This window comes from Sphaerodactylus townsendi, linkage group LG08, assembly GCF_021028975.2.
Source record: "Sphaerodactylus townsendi isolate TG3544 linkage group LG08, MPM_Stown_v2.3, whole genome shotgun sequence".
NCBI lineage: Eukaryota > Metazoa > Chordata > Lepidosauria > Squamata > Sphaerodactylidae > Sphaerodactylus > Sphaerodactylus townsendi.
In genome coordinates, this window is record NC_059432.1 from 31,311,237 (window position 1) to 31,330,416 (window position 19,180).

General features: G+C 40.3%; 1 protein-coding gene across 5 annotated transcripts in view; it reads left to right on the forward strand.

The window, feature by feature from the left end:
- PCDH15 (protocadherin related 15) overlaps positions 1-19,180 on the forward strand; it is a 904,280-nt gene that overhangs the window by 638,688 nt on the left and 246,412 nt on the right. For all 5 annotated transcript variants that reach the window (XR_007245346.1, XM_048507034.1, XM_048507035.1 and 2 more), the window contains 3 exons: positions 7,624-7,732; positions 10,455-10,567; positions 18,777-18,983. Coding sequence is in view for 4 of the 5 variants with exons in the window: in XM_048507034.1 (XP_048362991.1) it covers positions 7,624-7,732; positions 10,455-10,567; positions 18,777-18,983 (429 nt within the window). In the remaining variant the exon portion in view is untranslated. The remainder of the gene's footprint in view (positions 1-7,623; positions 7,733-10,454; positions 10,568-18,776; positions 18,984-19,180) is intronic.

The window sequence follows — 19,180 nt, forward strand, 5'->3', positions numbered from 1 at the left end:
TGATGGCATTTAGATAAGATAGCTTCACTGTGGTGCCTTATCTGTGTATTTCACTTCCAAAAGAGTTCTTGTCTTTGTTGCAGGGCCACTTTTCAAGGAGATAATTATAATTACAATTGCCCTTCTGCTAGATTGCAAACTGATTGTTCATTAAAGGTAGTGAGAAGTACTCTTCTTTCTACATTTTTATCATAATGTTTCAGAACTTGGAATATGTTAGCAGTACAGTTGATCTTCCATAAATCCTTCCAATTGTGAATTTCCTTGCAACAAGTGCCAGGGAGGGAAAAAACACCATGGATAACATCAAAGGAAATTGCTTGCTTGGGAATATAAAGTGTTTACCACAGAAAAGAGTGAAAACATAAATCTGAATTTCCATTCTATTGCTAGTGGGTGGTTAAGCAGATTCATGCACATTTAATATATTTCTTTCCACTTGATCCTAAATTTGTTCTAGCTTGATATGATGTACATTCTACTATGTATTTTATACCACAAGCTCAACTGATGGGGAAGCCTACTGATTTTCTAGATCTTTCAGGGTGGAACTGTGATACACTGTACTCAGAATAGCAGTAGGGTATATCCTCCATGAGTGTTTTCTGAAGTAAATAGCTTATTGGAGAGTTGAAAGATAGTGTCTGTAGGACAACAAACTATGCTGTTAACCAGGCAAACATCTTGTATTTATATAAAGCAAGCCACATCCAGTTTCAGGGACTTATGGCTGATTCTGCATGGGCCAAGAACAGCAGTGTGAAAACGGTTTGAAAACAGTATAAACCCTTTTACACCGTTTTAAACTCTTTTACACCATTTTCACACCGTTTTCACACTGCTGTTTTTGGCCCATTCGGAATCAGCCCAAGTTTCACAACAATCTTTTATGTGACTCAGAGGATTGAGCACATTTTGTGTTAGATCAGATGAATCAGTTCTGGGGGTGGGGGGAATTTCCTCCAATGATCACCTTTTGCTCAACTCCAGGAAGTCTGTCGTCACTGGAAAACTAAGTGGAACAGAGTCCAGTACATCCATTTTTGTGGAAAGAAATAATGTGCTCCAGCCAATTAGTTACAATAGATGATTAGATTTTTAAATCCTGACTGTTCATCCCCCCCCCCCCACAATCTGAGTTAAACTAAAAGCAGTTACACACATAGGGTCATGGTACTTAGGAGGAAACACAGGTCTTAGCATTTGCAGTGGGATGGAAAAGAGGATATGAAGTAAATGTCCTAAACTAGAATTTCTGTTTCGTAGGAATGGCTGATTATACACACGGCAAATATAATGGATTCAGGACACTATATATCCTGTTAGGGGGACACTTTGCACAAGTACTGCTCCCCAACGACACTACCCAATTTTATTTCCCTGAAGCCAGGTTTATTTATTTATTTATTCATTCATTCATTCATTCATTCATTCATTCATTTTTATTTATTTATTTATTTATTTGTTTGTTTGTTTGTTTATTGTTTATATTTATGTACCGCCCTCCCCGAAGGCTCAGGGCAGTGTCCATCAACACTAAAACAATTTAAAACATCAAATACATAATTTACAATAAAGTAATATAGTCAGTCAGTCAGTCAGTTTTATTACGGCCATTAGGCCAGCAAAAAAAGAGTAGAGAAGAACAAGAAAAAGGAGGAACAATAAACAAAAGAAAAATCGAATTTGTACAGAAATCCACGATACAGAAATCCACACAAAAAATATCATCAGCTTGTAGCATTATTACGGTCACCCTCATATGGTCCGGCTCTTGGTCCCAACATGATTCTTCTCTTACTATATGCCAGCATACAAAATTTAGCTACCTGCTGAGATATAAGAGAAACTCGGTCTCAATAAAATAATATATAAAATACTAAAACTACAGATGGCTTCAGCCCCTCCTTCCCCCTTTATGTACCCACAGGAGGCCAGATGTTCTTATGGCGGAGTTGACATCATCCCGGCTGGCCAAACGCCTGGCGGAACAGGTCCATTTTACAGGTCCTGCGGAAACTTTGTATGTCCCGCAGGGCCCTGATCTCACCTGGAAGCCTGTTCCACCAGGTAGGGGCCAGAGCCGTAAAAGCCCTGGCCCTTGTAGAGGCCAGCCGGGTCGCCATGGGGCCGGGGATCACCAGTAGGTTCGCCTCCGACGAGCGGAGGGGCCTAGAAGGGCAGTATAGGGAGAGACGCTCCCTCAGATAAGCAGGGCCAAGGCCGCGAATGGCTTTGAAGGTCAATACCAAAACTTTAAACATGACCCGGTACTCGATTTTAGCAATCCTTTTGAAAAAAACATGCATTGGAGCCACTCCCGAGTGAATGGCCAGGCAGGAGGCACTTTATTTCCATTCCTTCCACCATGCCCTCCATGGTCAGGTAACAGCTGCCTGCCATTGCCAGCCATTGTAGGGAGGCACCTTTTCTTTTTTTTAAAAAAATGTGCAGGTTGCATCTGCATAGCTCCGCAGGTGCAGCTGGTCATATTGTGGGATGATTGGCATGGCTGTGAGGGTTCATTTCTGTATGTTTGCAGGCAGTGGTGAAATTCAAATAATTTAACAACTGGTTCCAGGGGTGGGATTCAAATAATTTAACAACTGGTTGTTTACAAGCACCATTTTAACAACTGGTTCTGCCGAAGTGATGCGAACCTGCTGAATCCCACCACTGCCTGCGTGGCTGTGTATGTATTGCAGGAAGGTAAAAAAAAGAGAAACATCTCCATGTGAAGGCTCAACAGCAACCTGATTGCAGTGGTGGAGTTACAAGGGGACTGGGGCGGTTTGCACTGGGCATACGCCTGGGTGGGAACAAAACTCACACACACCTGCCCTTCTTCATTCCTGCCTTTCCAGGCCTGGCCCACCCCACCAGCCTGGCCTATTTTCAGCTGGCAGACAGCTGTTTTCTGCTGGCTGGAAAAGGTAAGCGGGGGCGTGGGGCCACAGGGAAGGGGGTGGGACCACAAGGGCAGAAAACATGGAGTGCAGCCCGGACACAGTCTTGTTCAGCTACGCTTCTGCCTGATTGTTTCCGTATTTTCCTATTGCTGCACGGAACTTGTGTGAATGGGAAAAAAGAAAATGGGTTCCTTTATCACATCTGCAATCTGTTACACATTTGCTGTGCAGAATCAACCCATATCTCACACTATGTAAACATCAGTTGTCTCCTGAATAAGTGAATTCTATATTTACTCATTTAGATACTTGGGCCCCATTTTTCTCGAAGTAGCTTACAAAGTTTTTGTCCCTTCCTCAATTTTATCCTCACACTCCTGTGGGATAGGCAAGGCCAAGAAGAAAGAGAGTGGCTCAAGGTTGCCCAGTGAGCTTCTCCATTTATTTAATTAGAAAGAAATGTATGTGAATGTCATGCCAAATCCTTGCTGAGGGCAGGAAGAACTGTAAAAGAATATTGTCCCTCTAGGTCACAAGGCCACAGTGATGGAGAGCAGTGTTGTATACCTAGTGCTTGTACCATGTAACACCAGCAAAACATTATAAAATATTAGGGCTGGTCATTCAGTAAAGCTGAAGCGGGGGCAGAAAAGACCATTTCACCTTTTTTTTGAGGGGAGGTGAACTCTTCCTCCCATAAAACTTTTCAACAGAGCTAAATAACCTGGTTGGAAAAAGCTGCATAGCTTTCACCTTTATTGGCTTCCATAGGTCACTGGATGGTTGGGTTGCCACAGGCAGTCCTCCCCTGCCGCGTGTGAAGCTGATTCTGGAGGGTTGCCAAAGGGGTGAGATTCCTGATACCCCCCTCCAGGCAACCCTCCCTTGCTGCTTGCAGAACTGGTTTCGGCTTCAGAAGCAGTGAGGCTACCCGATACAGTTGAATGCAAGGGTCAGCTCAGCCAATCGCTGCATTCAGCTGTGCAGGATTAGTATTTTTCAGGTTCACCTTTAAAAAACCCAAAATTTGGGAGAATAGCCAAAAAACCCGAAACGGGTTATCAGCTTTTTTTTTTTGGGGGGGGGGGGGTTCATGAAAATTTTCAGATCTTTTAAAGCTGAACCCAAAGAACCCAAAGAATACAAAAAAAGGTGATCATCCCTATAATAGTTGTTAAACTTTCTTGTCTTTCTTAGGCTTTTGACGCCTTTAACTGTTAAAACTGAAGGTGAGGGGTAGGAAATGATTGAGAAGTTCTATTTCCTTGTCTATTTATAGGCTTGTGTGTGAGCATTTGAACTTCTAATCATTTGCATAAATAATTAAAGTAAATCAGTTTCTTATAACCTACTTTATAATGTCAGTGGTACTTCATGAGAGGGATGCTGAGGTAGAATATGACCGCAAGTCTGCATTATTTATTATTAGCTGAGGAATTAGCATTCTGTCAGAGAAAGTGACAAGGGCAATGCTAGGTACTGAAATTCCTTTTGAATTCACAGTCATTATCACGTAGACAGGTTTTGTCTTCATACTGAGCATGCAAAGAGTAGAAGGGAATTCTTTGCACTGCCAAAGAGATTATATTGTTTCTTGGTAGCTAGATATCTGCAAATTTCTCAGAGAAATGCTTTTTTTCTTGTCTGAGCTCTAATGATGGATGTTGAAAATGCAGGTCAAGAGGAATGCATCTTTCTGAGAAGCAGTGAGTATTCTGTAACAGCAGTATCATTATTGCTTTTGAAGTCAAGCCAAAGGTGGTTGTTCATTGGTACAGAATCATTTGGTATTAAGACTCCCTCATACATTCAAAAGTTTTTTTTAAAAAAATCACTGAAAGTTTTTGGATACAATCCAGTCAAAAGCAAACTCCGATAAATGCCCGTAATTTCAGTGGGAGATTTACACTGCACTCCTTTGTAGAGTTATTCCTAACTAATAGTGGAAACCTAAGGAGAGTTTACTTATGTCTTAAGCTTGTTTTCAGCAGACTTTGGTTACAATTGTAATATAAATTGACTGAAGTTACTCTGTCATTTGCTTACACAGTTAAATGCTTAGTTAAATCTCTTCAATTAAATTTTGTGGGACTTCCAAAGTGTGGAGAAATAGTCTTTTTTACTTTAATTTTCTCCCAACTTGTTAGTACCAGCTTCAGTTAAAGGTCACGCTGCAGATTATTTCCTTTGCAATTAGGACTTTAACAATCCCTTTCAAGCATTTGCACCTGATAGCAACAATGTTTTTACACCAAACTGACTTTGCTAATTAGTGTGAGAGTATGATTGGTCTGTTTATTCCACCTGACCAATAATTTTGTTTAATGGCCCTTCAACACTCTTACTCTGATCTATCTATTTGTTTTCATTCCTATTACTCTCTACTCGTCTGACTGTATCCTTGTTTTTCTGCCTGTTATTTTAGGCATTTCACAGCTGTTAGACTCATCCGGCCAGTTCTAATAAGCAATACTTTTTGTCTCGCTCTTGGCTTGCTTTTGTTTTTGAAAGCTAAGCTAGCATTGTTTTATGTTGTTATTTCAACCTTTAGCTATTTTTCCCCTGTTATCTTGTTCATTGAGTATAGGTTGTACTCAATAAATTTTAAAAATATTTTATTCAACCTTTTTGCTTCTGAGTTTTTATGTGCACCCCAAATCCTGACCCACGTTTGAGAAGTGGCTAGTCAGCACTTTCTCTACACCAAGGATGATCTTTGGCTATCTGTTGTAATATTTATAAAGAACAGTAACAAATGTTTAAAATAATTTATAGCTCCATCCAAAGGAGGGTGGCTAAATCCCCTTCAGGGAGCGGCGCACCACCACACAAGTGAATTTGCCCTCCCCGGGGCACTTACCCTGGTGAAGGGGTGGCCACATGCCAGCAAGATCACATCTCCCCACACCCTGGTGCTGAAACACCAGCATCCCAGCCCTGCTGCCACCAGCATAGTGGGGGTGGGATGGGGGATGTCAGCTCTCTCTTTGCCAGTGATATGCCAGCAGGCTGCAGTTAAGCCATTCTTTTTGCTGGTGTAAGTCTGGTGCAGCCCATTGAGGCTTCTCAGCAGCAGGGAGGCTTTTTGACTTCTCCACAATGCCAGAAAGCCTCTTGGGGGTGGCAGCCAGGGTTGGCGTGCCTGGCTCATGGATCGGGCTGTCAATTACAAAGCAGAGGAAAATGTGAAAAATATCTACATTGCGCACATAATTGAGGTTGGTGTGTTGACCACAAAGGGCATAAACCTCTCTGTTTTACTTGTGCTTTTTTAACATTGCAGTTGTTTTCCACATAAGGATGAACTGTGCTCATTTCTAAATGTTAAAATGTATAGAAAAGCTGCCTCTTAGGTTAGTATCTGTTCTAAAAACAAACATGTAATCAAAGAAGAACAATAATATTGATTGTAGTAGTAGTCATCTTCCTGTTTTAGCTTTGTGTTATATGGAAATCAGTCCTTTAAAAGATGGCAAATCTCCTGACAATATGTCTACCTAACATTATTATGGTAGATTCCAGAGGAGTATCTGTTCAAGTGTGCAATTGCCAAAAACTCATAGTCCCTTAAAGACTAACACACTTATTTTTTATTGACTTTCATAAGTCAAAGCCCATTTTATCACATTCATTCTCAAGGTGGAATATATAGTGTTTGGGACCCAGCTTAACAACTCTGAACTCTTTGATGTTACTAATTCAATGTGATTGTGGCTTGTGTTCACCTAGCTCTATTGTGTCTTTGTTTTGTTTTTAATCCTCATTCTGTCTCCCCATGAGTGAAGGCTGCATCCACACATGGTTGCATAATGACCTGCTTTTGCACTATAGTAATCTTCTTGTATTTCCTCATTCTCAATGGAAAATCAAGTTGTGTGGTGCAAAGTCCAAACAATGACTGGATCCAACCAAAGTCCTTTTCACTTTTAGCAATATGTTACATATTATGTGGGAAATCTGTGATTGGATCTCCCAATTTGTAGTGAAAGCCATCTGCTGGGGACTGCAAATTGAATTAAAATACCATTTTGGGAGCGATGTTTAATTCTTTGCCATTTTTCAATTTAAATTATGTTCTTCAAGGACTGCTGCTAGTTTCACAGGTGAAGCCTGGGTCCCCTCCCTTTTCATCTCTGGAGAGGGGCCAGTGTGGATTTTAAAAAATGGGGGATGAAGGTTAATCACCCTTTCTCCAGTGTGGCAGGTTTAATCGAATTTTTAGGTCCAAGCAATGGCACATACATTGACACTAAGTGATCCTGCCACGCACAAAGTTTGATCTTTAATTTGATACTGAATGTCAAATCCAAGGAAATATGTTCTTTTGTCATCCTGGATAATGAATCTCTTTGATAAGTGACTGCTGTGTTTGTTCACATAAAAGATCTGTTACCTTGTTTAAAATAAAAACCTCTTTCATAATTCTGGAAGTTATTTACAAAATTTGTATAATGGACATCCTATTGTGAACAAATCACAAAAAATCCCACTATTTAATAGATTTGGGATATACTTGTACTGTGCCATACCTGGGTTTTTTAAAAAAATATTTAGGTCTAGGTATTGCAAGACATATATGTGGGGAAATGATATTCCTTCTGTCTACATATAGGGCATTAGTTTCTTAAGCACTGAATACTCGCATTGTGATTTAATATTAAATCGAATCCACATTGTAAAATTTTCATCATAACATGGCTTATTTTCATTCCAGGCTCGTGTAAACCCGATCAATGTCATACCGCCTATACAAGCTATAGATCAGGACCGAAACATCCAGCCTCCATCTGACCGGCCAGGGATTCTCTATTTCATCTTAGTTGGTTGGTATTTGAATGTCACACTGTCTTTCATATTCACGCTGTATGAGCAGCAGGCAGTCAAAGATTAAGTTGAAAAGCAGAAACCTAATAACCAATTCATGCTGAATCTAGTGTGATAGCTGGTAATGTTACAATCAAGTAGTTTGTTGTATGATTGTTTATTGGGGCTGTTTATTCCAAATTGGATTGCTCTTGTTTGAAGATTTAGTTTTCTTTTCAGAGTGTTCACCTGAGATAATGAAGCTGGAACATGAGATGAATTCACAGAAACTCTTATCCACATACATAGATTTTCCTGGTGTTCTGTGTTGAACTAATGCAAAAAAAAAGTGTGCCTCAAAGAGTAAATGTTTACATACTGAATTCTGAGGGGTATGTTTGGATGTGAGGGGGCTTGTTTGTTTTTTACACTAACATGGATCTATTACTTCCTTTCTCTGTGGTATGTATCAACCTTCATCTACACATTCCCATTTTTTTCTTTTGAATTTAACTGCTTAGGATGGCACTGCAAGTTGTATATCAAGTGAATTAGGGACTAAATGTGATTCATTCATTTATAACTTTTCTATGCTCCCTTTCCACTCAAATGGGGTTCCCAAGGCTGTGAACATCAAAACATTAAAACATTTCAACGTTAAAATATCGAGACGTTAAAACATTTAAAATAAAAGTGTAATATAAAACATTTAAACAGTTCGAAAAAACATATAAACAAAGAAATACTTGTAACAACAAGAGCCATAGAAGAGCGTCAATAGTGGGGAAACGACAAACAAAACAAAAAAGTATTTACTGACAGGCAAAACACAACAGAGGCAGACAAATCTGTCAGAGTTTCCAGAGTTTCACTGCCATGAGAAGGGGACATTTCTTGGGTTGCCATCTGTCTAGCGAAAGCAGGACCCTCAAAGATCACTGGGATGGGTTCATGAAGGAGTAGGCGGTCCTTAAGATATGCTATCCTGCGCTATACAGGGCTTTGAAAGTCAACACCGACACTTTGAATTGGTCCCAGAAGCAAATTGAAAACCAGATGGAACAAGACTGGAGTGATATAATCCCTATTACCCGTTCTGGTCAACATTCTAGTCACAGCTTTGTGTAACAACTGTAGCTTCTTGCAGGTAATTCTGAAGTGGTGGGCCATCTTATTATGGCCAGTAGTGTGGAGTTAATATACAAGAGGGGAATTTAAAAATAAAAAACTTCGGCAGAGTAAAAAAGGTGACTTGATGGTGCTATTTAAAAGGAAGAAACGGAAAAACTTAGATATTCATACTACAAGATGGTAGACAAGGTTCATGGCAGAGGAGGATGGCATGCCCATGAAGAGGGCAAAGCACCACCATCATTGTATTTATTTCTCATTGTCCTTGCATTCTCTCATTTGTGGCTGTGCTGTAATTTGCAGGTGGGGGGAGAGTGTGCCTGGTTGCAGTGGGGAGGCAAGGAGGGGAGTTCAGCTAGGGGGAGGAGAGTTCAGCTAGGGGCTGGGGGGGAAAGGGAAGCAAGGGGCAAGTTCCCTCATGTAACCCAGGCACCTGGTCCCTGGGTCAAATGGCACCCCCACCCGCACACCATAGATATGACACTGACATCAGCAGCTGCTTAGAAATACATGCTTAGTATTTTGCCTTCCTGAGAGATGTACAAGCTGTGAAATGTGTTCAAGAGGTCATGCATCTTTTGGACTGGGAAATCCGATGGGTATATTTCCATTACAGTGGCCATGGAGGGATAAGAAAGGCACATTTAACTAAATCCAGTTTGATTTTTGTCATGCACAAAATTACTTGCAGAAATGATGTTTCATCTAGGTACGATTTTGCTACATGAAATAAGTGATGCAGCGGAGAGTTTGTTTCATCACCTATCAAATCTCACCAATATGATGTATCATTTTGCAACCTGCAAAGAATATCTTTTTTTGTGTAATGGTACCACTTTGTATGGAGGGATCTTAGTTTCAAAATACAGCCATGAAGATAACTAACACTTTTCTTGCCTGCAGTAGAAGGAGGGATTCATCTCATCTGTTCATGGGTGCTCGCTATACACAGGCACAGCATGCGGTATAATTGTTAAAGCTCAGAAGAAATGGTGTGTACTGTGGAAATAGTAGTGCTTGTAAGAAAATAGTTCTAGAAACTTGTTTGCTGCAGAATTTAGTAAGATTTTTCACCTGTCACAATACACATAGATGATATCTTTATTCTTATTTCCCATTCACTTGTTATCCTTTGTTTTACATAAGCTGAAATGTGTTTGAGCATCTCAATAAGGTTTTTTTCCTCCACTTTTCTTACATACTGACTTCCAGGTTCTGCTTGAAACCCCATACATAGTTTTTTTTGTTATATGGGGAAAGCCTTGAGCAGATAACCATGGGAGTAAGAATATTGCAGCAAAATGTAAGCTGTTGATTTCGTTTTAAACGCTAAACATATTGGCACATTGACATTTCTACTCATCTCTCCATTATGGGGAAAAAAAGCCTCCCAAAGCTTCCCAAATTAATTAAAAGCAATAACAAAGGAAGAAAGGAAAGAAAATTATCTAGATGATAAAGGAATTGCTTGTGTGCATGTCCAAGTAGGCATTTCATTGTGTTCCTTTATTTATGAGTGAAATAGATCCAACGTTTTAAATAAAGTTGTGATTTTTCCTTACTGATCCTTTGTCTCAATTATCCTGTTCAAACCTTATTGTCTTTTTCCAGGGACTCCTGAGGATTATTCACAGTATTTCAGTATGAATGCGACAACAGCTGAGCTCAGCCTGCTCAAGCCAATAAACAGGGATTTTCACCAAAAATTCGATTTGGTTGTTAAGGTAAGTTCAGCTGAATTCTCGTATCCAAGCTGAGTAGTGGAACCCATAGAGAATGCTTGGATTCTTGAATGTCACATGAAGAATTCTTCCAGGAAAACATGTCATTAATGAAACCTTATATGGTTTTTATTATATTCCTGTAGTATTATTGTATTCCTGTAGTAGTTGTTTTGACAGGTGTGCATGACAAAGATGATGTACTTAGCACATAAAAGGCACCATCCATCAAAAGTAAATTGTTAGTTAATCTCATGTTCCAAATCTGTCTCTATTTAATTGCAAGTAAAACTCCTTCAGTCCAGTGCAATGCAGCTTACTCCCGGTTTGCTACAGGAAGATCTTTATGAGTACAAAGGAGTCTAAAATGTTTACTACAAAATTAAATGTATAGAATATTCCAGGTTACTGGTCCCAATTTAAGAGTGTTCTTGCCAGATTCAGTGGAACTGGGTATTCCTAACTCTGTGTCAATTTGTGACCATTGCATAATTTGGTTTGCTATGTGCATTTCTTTTTAGAAAGTCTTTTCTGCATGGGATGCCTGTCTGTAATTTAAGTGATTATTTTTCTGACATTAATATATGTTAAATTTTCTTAGGAATAAACTATCAAGTTTGAAAGATTTTCACTAACAGCCATATGGCAAAAAACCTAAACATTAATTCCATAGACCAAGGGTCTACAACCTATGGCCCTTCAGACGTTCATGGACTATGATTTCCATCAGCCCTGCCAATTGGCCATGCTGGCAGTGAACATCTGGAGAGCCATAGGTTGAAGACCCCTGCTGTAGAGGGTCTGAATGAACTACTTTGCTCAGGCCCTTTCCTCATGGGCCAATAAACCTGGGATAACAACAGCAAAAATTTTGTTGGGGGGGGAGGACTTCACATGGATCCTGCTCCTAAAGTGAGTCTGCCCCGTGTTATTTCCCCAAAAACGGGTTATTTAAGAATTGCACTACCTGCGAGTCTTTTTTAAAATCCCAGGTTGCAGCTGCTTCCAAGCGAACAGCCAGGCAAGGAGGCAATTTTTTTGGCCGCGCATTCCTTTAAAAAATATTTTCCCAGTGCCCATCTATGTAGCCACACAGGCGCAAAGGGTTGTAATGTCAGACAGCATGGCTGTGGGGGTCATTCATGCATGCCTGTGTAGCTACGCATTGGTGGGAGTAAACAAATAATAATACACACCTCCATGCGAACAGACCAGGGCCACCCTGGATTCATTTATTCTGGATGCAACTCACCTTACATTTGCTGTGCAGAAAGGGCCTCAGTTGCTGCCACTACAGTCTCAGGACCTATGGCAGGATCCAGTCTAGCATAGTCAAAAATGTATTTTTGCCAGGACTCAGAAATCTAACTTAGTTACAATGTGATGATGAAAGAACCTACTGTGTCTGGGTTTTTTTTTCCCATGATGATCCTAAATGCAAACATCATTTATTCAGAAAAGCTATCATTTGAATCCATTCCTAGAATAACTGAATGTAACACTTGTACAGCTAAAACAATGCAGTTCAAGAGACTGCAGTATTTTTAACAGACTGTCAAATATATTCATTCTAGAAGAGGCTTGTAGTTTAAATGGATAATTCAGATTAACAGCTACTTGATGGGAAGTGTTATGCACAGGATTTTCTCTTTGGTTTATATATTTGTACTGTTTTGCATGCATATGCTGTGGAATTTGAAAATGTCTTCATTAAATAATTCACTGTCACTTTTAGGCTGATTCCGCATGGGCCCAAAACAGTGGTGTGAAAACTTAGGTCCTTTCAGTACGGCGGCGGCAGCGCTTCTCCACTGGCATAATTTATGCCGGTGGAGGTGTGGGGACTGCTCGCACGAGCAGTCCTGGCTCTCTCCCTAGCCGGAGAGGCCTCTCGGTCACCCTCCCCCATTCACCTGCCTCTCCAGCGTCGCTCTGGAGGGCTGCAGGGACTTGCCCATGCTGCCCTCCAACTCCTGGAGGTTGGAGGACAGCGTGAGTGGGTCCCTGCAGTCCCCCAGAGCAACGCTGGAGAGGCAGGTGAGTGTGAGCGACGGGGAAAGGGGTGGCTTTCCTGCGGTACGGTTTGCACTGCGCCGCTGGGAAGATGCAGTTTTTTGAAAACCTCACTCAATAAGTGAGGTTTTCAGAGACGGCTTCATGCTGCCCAGGGAAAGGCAGGACAGCGCTGCTGCAATGCAGCAACACCAGCCATGCAAACGCTGTCCCAGGAATGGCATTTTTACCATCCCTGGGACGCTTCATTTGGCCCATGCGGAAAGGGCCGGTGTGAAATCAGTATAAACACTTTTACACTGTTTTAAAACCTTTTACACCATTTTCACACCATTTTCACACTGCTGTTTTTGTCCCATGCGGAATCAGCCTTAAAGAGAAGAGCTTTCCTCACTTTTGAGTGCTTAAAGTGTGCATACATTTTTTGCCACAAAGTTACTGCTTTTAATATCCGTTGTCAAAGTTGTGCTAACTTTCTGCTTCTGTTTTTGATAGTTGCTATTGCTGGGTTAACCAAGCACAATAACTGTACACCAACTTTTTAAAAAATCAATTACAGTTGTCCACAGCCACTTTCTAGTGCCTTAATAACTGCCTATATTATTAATGGAAATTTTTACAGGCATTATTAGATTTGAATTACTGTAGTTTGTGTGCAGTTGAGTGGATAATAAGCAAGGATATCAATCTGTAAGACTAATAATACACTGCATGGTTGAATAACATCATTTAGTGCAACAGGGTTTAAAGATCCATTACACAGACAAAATGTGGCAAAACTGCTTATTCGGGCTTTTGTTTTTCAATGTAAAACTCAGTCATATGGCTCTAGTTACATTTGAAAGCATATCTTTTCAGAAATGTTTCCCTACATAAGAAATTCAAATTAATTCTCTTCTTACCCATTTTAATCCATTTGTGTTTGTCTTAAAGGATGTTCCTTCCCTATTTTTTCCATCACCTTTCCACCTATTTCCTTACATTTCTACAGCTGTGCAAAGTACCTGGAGCAGATAAAATATAAAAGGAGCCTAACTTGAATGTGGAATGAAGTAGATTAGAAATCCTAAATATCAGCAGGTCTAATCTGGTTCAAGTCACTTATTCAAATGAATGGGAAATCCACTGTAAAGTCTCCGTGAATGATTAAAGTAATTCGTATAAACTATATTTTGGGATGACGGTAATATTTTACCTGAACCTGAGCTGAAACGTTGCTTGCTTGGTGACCTGTTCATCATGCTTCTGACAACTTAAATCCTTCTGAGAAAAATAAAAATGTTCTGATGTTCTGTTGAACCTTGTCTCAAGAATCCTTTCATGCAGATATCTTACCTCATATTAAGGAATCCAGTTATTATGTTGCCTCAGCTGGATTAACCCATGAACGTCTGGCATGCGCAACACTTTGAGGCAAGGAAAACTCTCATTTAGGCATAGCTTTAGGGCTTCCAAACAAAAAGCAATACAAATCAGATGTCTTGTTTTATAAAGATTTACCTACACTGGTGCGTTGCAGATAACACATTATAAAACATAATAAACAGTTTACAAGACCTTGATCATTAAATGTGAAATAGGCTTGTTTTGTGCATCTCAGCTTTAATACAGGAAGAGGAAGGAAAGTGACCTGTGACAGTATATTGTTGTTTGTTCGTTTGTTTGTTCCCTATATCTTATACTTAATATATCCTTTATACTTAGTATAGTTTTCTGAACTTGGTCGGTACCAAGCTCTTGCGCAATTACATAACAGATATTTGCCATGATTGAGCACTGAACAAGGCACAGTGAAGATGATGATGTGAAGCTCAATTTGACAAGGAACAAGTGCAAGAGATGGTTTCTCCTAGAATAAAGTGCTGTGTACTGTGAAGGAAATAAAGGACGAATCACAAAACTGGAAAGGATATTTTGCTTTGAATTGTCTCTACTGTCTCAGTTTTACAGCTCCAAATCAGCCTTAAGCATATAAATTGAGATTTCCTCTGATTACAGCACATAGTAGCTTTTATATATTCGTTCTGTTCTTTTTCATATCATATTTGCTATTTGAATGTACTGTAATTTTTTTCTTCTGCTCTGTCTCCATTGGTTGGTTCAGACCTTACACTAAACCATGGATTAGCACACCATGAACGAAGCTGGAAATTGTTTCACTTTCGCTTAATCCCTCCTCTGACCTCCTCTCTCATGCTGCTAGAAAATTAATTACATCCTCTTCTGTGGCAAGTGGTAGTTTCCCAGAGCTTGCGGTAGCTTTCCAAACTAGTAGCTGTTTCTCATTTGCAATACTCTTGATCTATCAATCTGCATTGGGGGAGGGGGGGCAGGTTCAGGATTAGATGTAGGATTATGATGATGGTTTTGGTGGTGATTATTACCAACACTACTTTGATTCTAAATTGATGAGAATTCCAGCATACAGGTACCTACTTTCCTTAAAAAACATAAATACAGAATTCTTGTCACTGACCTATTTCTCAAAATTACATTATTTTATATAGTTTCAGTGAGTAGCCTATTGATCTGCAGAAGAACTAGGTTTGAGTCCAAAAGCACCTTAGAGACCAACAAGATTTGGGGGATATGAGGTTTACAGCTCAATCCAGATCGGCCAGGCGAACAGGGATGGTGCCATACTGGCGCTGCTCTGCCCCTGCAAAACAAACAAAAAACCCCAAACCATCAGCAAAAATCCCCCCGTAGGGGATAATGGAAGCACACCAAGAAAAAGGGGCATATCTCTCAGGTCGGCTCCATTGGCACATGGAGCTGGGTGAACAGTGGCCCGTCCCTAAAATGCCCCCAGCCGCACCAGCACCAGGTTTCTGCGCTGGCAGGCCTAGGGAATGACAGCAGCCTGAATAAATAGCCTGCCAGCAGCGTGGGCACCAGAGGTGGATCCGCCTCCCCCCAAATTGGGCTGCCTGACAGACAAAGCTCTTATTGTCAGATTATTTAGATGTATTTTTGTATTAATGTTTAAATTATGTTGTTACCCACTTATGAGTGCTTTAAATAAATAAATTACATAAGTTGTCAAAATGTATGCTATGTATCTTCTGCACAAATTAAAGTAATGAACAGAATTGATAACATAAATATGGAACATGCTGGCCTTAGAGATAAAGTTTTGCTATAGACATCCAGAATACTTTGGCATGATTAAACTGGTTATTAAAAAGTTTATATGCAGCTCTTGTTGACCTTCTCTAGGCATTTCATTTGATTAGTATAGACAGACTTTTGTATGCCTTTAGTCAGATGTTATATTGATTGAAGACTCTTGTTTTCCACCAAAGCACTCTAAAACAGAATTTCTTCAAGGTCAGTCTCAAAAGGCATTTGGCAAGATTACCTTTTGGCCCCATGACATTATAAATGACATAATTCTGAACTGCAGAATGATAACGTCTCTCCTTTCACATTTTATTTTTCGTTGTATGCTAATGATGACACAATTCTTGTGTTTTGTTTTCCATTTGTTACAAGATGTTTTTAATATTATTAGCCCGCTCTCGCATTATGGAAGTGACAGTCTCATTTCATTGATTATTTTTTCAATGATCTGTATTAGCTGGGGAACAAAGTGTAGTTAATGAATTCATTCAGCACTAAATATGTTTCTCATTGAAACAGAATGTTAAAACTTTGCTCATCCTCCCCCAACAGGTATGTATGAAGTGGTTCGGGGGAAGAGTAGAAAAATTCCTTATCAGCATATTCTATCAATTTCTTCCACAGCTGGGGTTTAATTGGAATAAGCCTTGCTGTTTAGAATTAATGGTCATCCTTTAAAATGAACAAGGATTCTTTATTACACAATTCAGAATATGCTGTGATGATGCTGCAGTCAGTAATTCTCCAAGGATATTTTGAGTAGTGGGCTGAAATGCACAGGATTGCAATCTTAAAAAGAAACAATTTTGCATACATTCTTGGTGAAACATCACATCAGTGCGAAAAATTTAACAATTTTTGTATAATTGATTTAAAACGGGAAAGTGAAGTGTCTAATTCTTACCAGTTGCAATGAATATGATCTGAAAGTGCTTAACTTTGTTTGGACCACACCTATGTTTAGTCAGCCATTGTGGAAGATGGAATCTGTATACTCCTGAAGGCTACAGTGAATCTTAATCATCTGCATGCACACATGCACCCTCCTGGATCGCTGAAAGGCCACATAGACTTTAGCCCCATTGCAATATTCTCTCCAAATGTTGCATTTTATCTCAATGGGAGTGAAATGACAACCATTTAAAATTACAGGAAAAGAAAATGGGCACAAATGACCTTGCTACTCCCATCCATTATGTTTCAAATCTCTTCCTATCTGTATTGTCCCTATCTTGTTTTTTTTCATTATTTAATGTGATTGAGTATCAGGAACAGGCTTTCAAAGATAGAGAAATGAAAAATGTAAAAGTATTGCAGATCTGACTGGGCACTGGTGAGAACCCATTATCAGACCTACCAAGTGGTGGTGGCAACAGCGAAAATGTATTTCTCCACCTTTGTTGCATCTGCAAGTTGCCATTCAGCTGGGTTATTTAGGGTGGTTAACAGCTTGCTGCCCTCCACTCGGAGGACTGCAGCTGGGATGCCCCCAAGTTCTGCTGTGATTATTTTGCTGCACACTTTTAGAATAAAGTCACTCAGATCCACTTGGGATTGGACTTCAGTGTTAAACAGCATCCTGTTGAGTTGTCCAGAGTATTGTCTGCTCCAGATAGAGGAAATACTACCCTGTTGATTTTCCTTGATCTCTCAGAGGCTTTTGATACCACAGACCATGGTATTTTGCTGGATCAGCTCCAGGAAATGGGGTTGGGGGCACTGTGTTACAGTGGTTTTCCTCCTACCTTCAGGGTCAGTTGCAGAAGATAGGGTTGAGGGACTTGTGCTTGCATCCCTGGGAGTTCCCTTGTGGGATTTCCCAGGGCTTGGTCCTTTCCCTTTCACTGTTTAACATCTACATGAAGTCACAGGGTGAGGTCATCAGGGGATTTGGAGTCATCAATGTGTGAAACAGCATTTCATCAGAATCACGAGAGGTGCTCTGTTTGCTGGACTGCTGCCCAGAAGCAGTTATAGGCTGGATGAAAAGCAACACACTGAAGCTGCATCTAGACAAGGTGGTGGTTCTCTGTTTTCTTGGATCCCAAGTCCACAATATCACTGGATGGGGTTGTATTTCTCAAGGAGAACTGGGTGTGAGATTTGGGGGTGCTCCTGGGTTCATCACTATCTTTTGAGGTTCAGGTGAAGGTGGTGGCCCTGAGGGCCTTCCAACAGCTCTGGCTAGTTTGCCATCGCCCATTTTTGGACAAAGGGGACCTAGCCACAGTTATATGCTCTGGTAGCCTCCCAATTGGACTGCTGTAACATGCTCTATGTGGGGCTGCCCTAAAAGATGGTCCACAAGGTGAAGTTGGTGCAGCATGTGGCAGCTGCTCTGTTAGCCAGTACATCTGATTGGATACACATTGCACCTTTAGGAACTTCACTGACTCCTGATTTCCTCCTGGGCCCAATTCAAGATGTTGATGTTGATACACAAAGCCCTAAATGACTAGGGCCCTGCCTACCTGAAGGAGCACCTGTGGCTATATGTACCTGTCTGGATACTGGAGATCACAGGGTGAAGCACTCCTGGTGGTACCACTCCCTGCCTAGATGTAGGGGCAGATGCATATGGGGGTGCTTTCTCCATGATTGCCCCCAGATTCTGGAATAGTCTCCCCTCAGAGATTTGCCATGCACCTTCCATTTATGGGTTTAGGCACATGGCAAATACCTTCCTTTTTACCCAGGCATTGGGTTTGCCTCCTGGAAACCCCCCTCTACAGCTGATGGTCTAGGGGTGGGGGAGTCAGGGTGGGTTTATTTTAAGGCTATTTTTAAGCCTTATTTTAAGGCTATTTTAATTGTAGTTTTAATTGTTATATTTATTTACTATGTTTTATAGTGGTGTTTTATTGTTTTTTAATTTATGTTAGCCTCCTAGAGACACTAGTATGAAGCAAGGTATAAATACTTATAAATAAATAAAATAAATACTGGAGCTGCAACCAGAAGGAAGCACAAGGGCTCAGATATGGTGCAGTACAACAATAGTATATTTCAGTAGTCTTCCAGTTTCCAATCTGGCCAGCAGTGAGAACTCATTAAAATTGCTTTTTTGCTTTTGTAGGCAGAACAGGATAATGGCCATCCTCTTCCTGCTTTTGCCAACCTACACATTGAAGTTCTGGATGAAAACAATCAGTACCCTTACTTCACAGAATCTATGTATGAGGGCTTTATTCTCGAGTCCTCCCCTGTAGGTACGACTATCGCTGATAACAAGAATTTGACATCTGCTCTGCAAATCATAGCTTTGGATAACGACATAGAAGAGGTTGGTGGTGTTTTTAACTAAAATGCTCATATGTTCTGTGAAATTCCCTATTCATTCACTGACACTGGATATGTCATGTTATAAATAGATAAAAGAGCTAATAACATCATGACTTTGATCACCATTGTAGAGGTCTTAATAACCATGTGGCAAAAAAAAAGGTTTCATAATTTTATTGAGTCCTAAAAAGAGCTTGC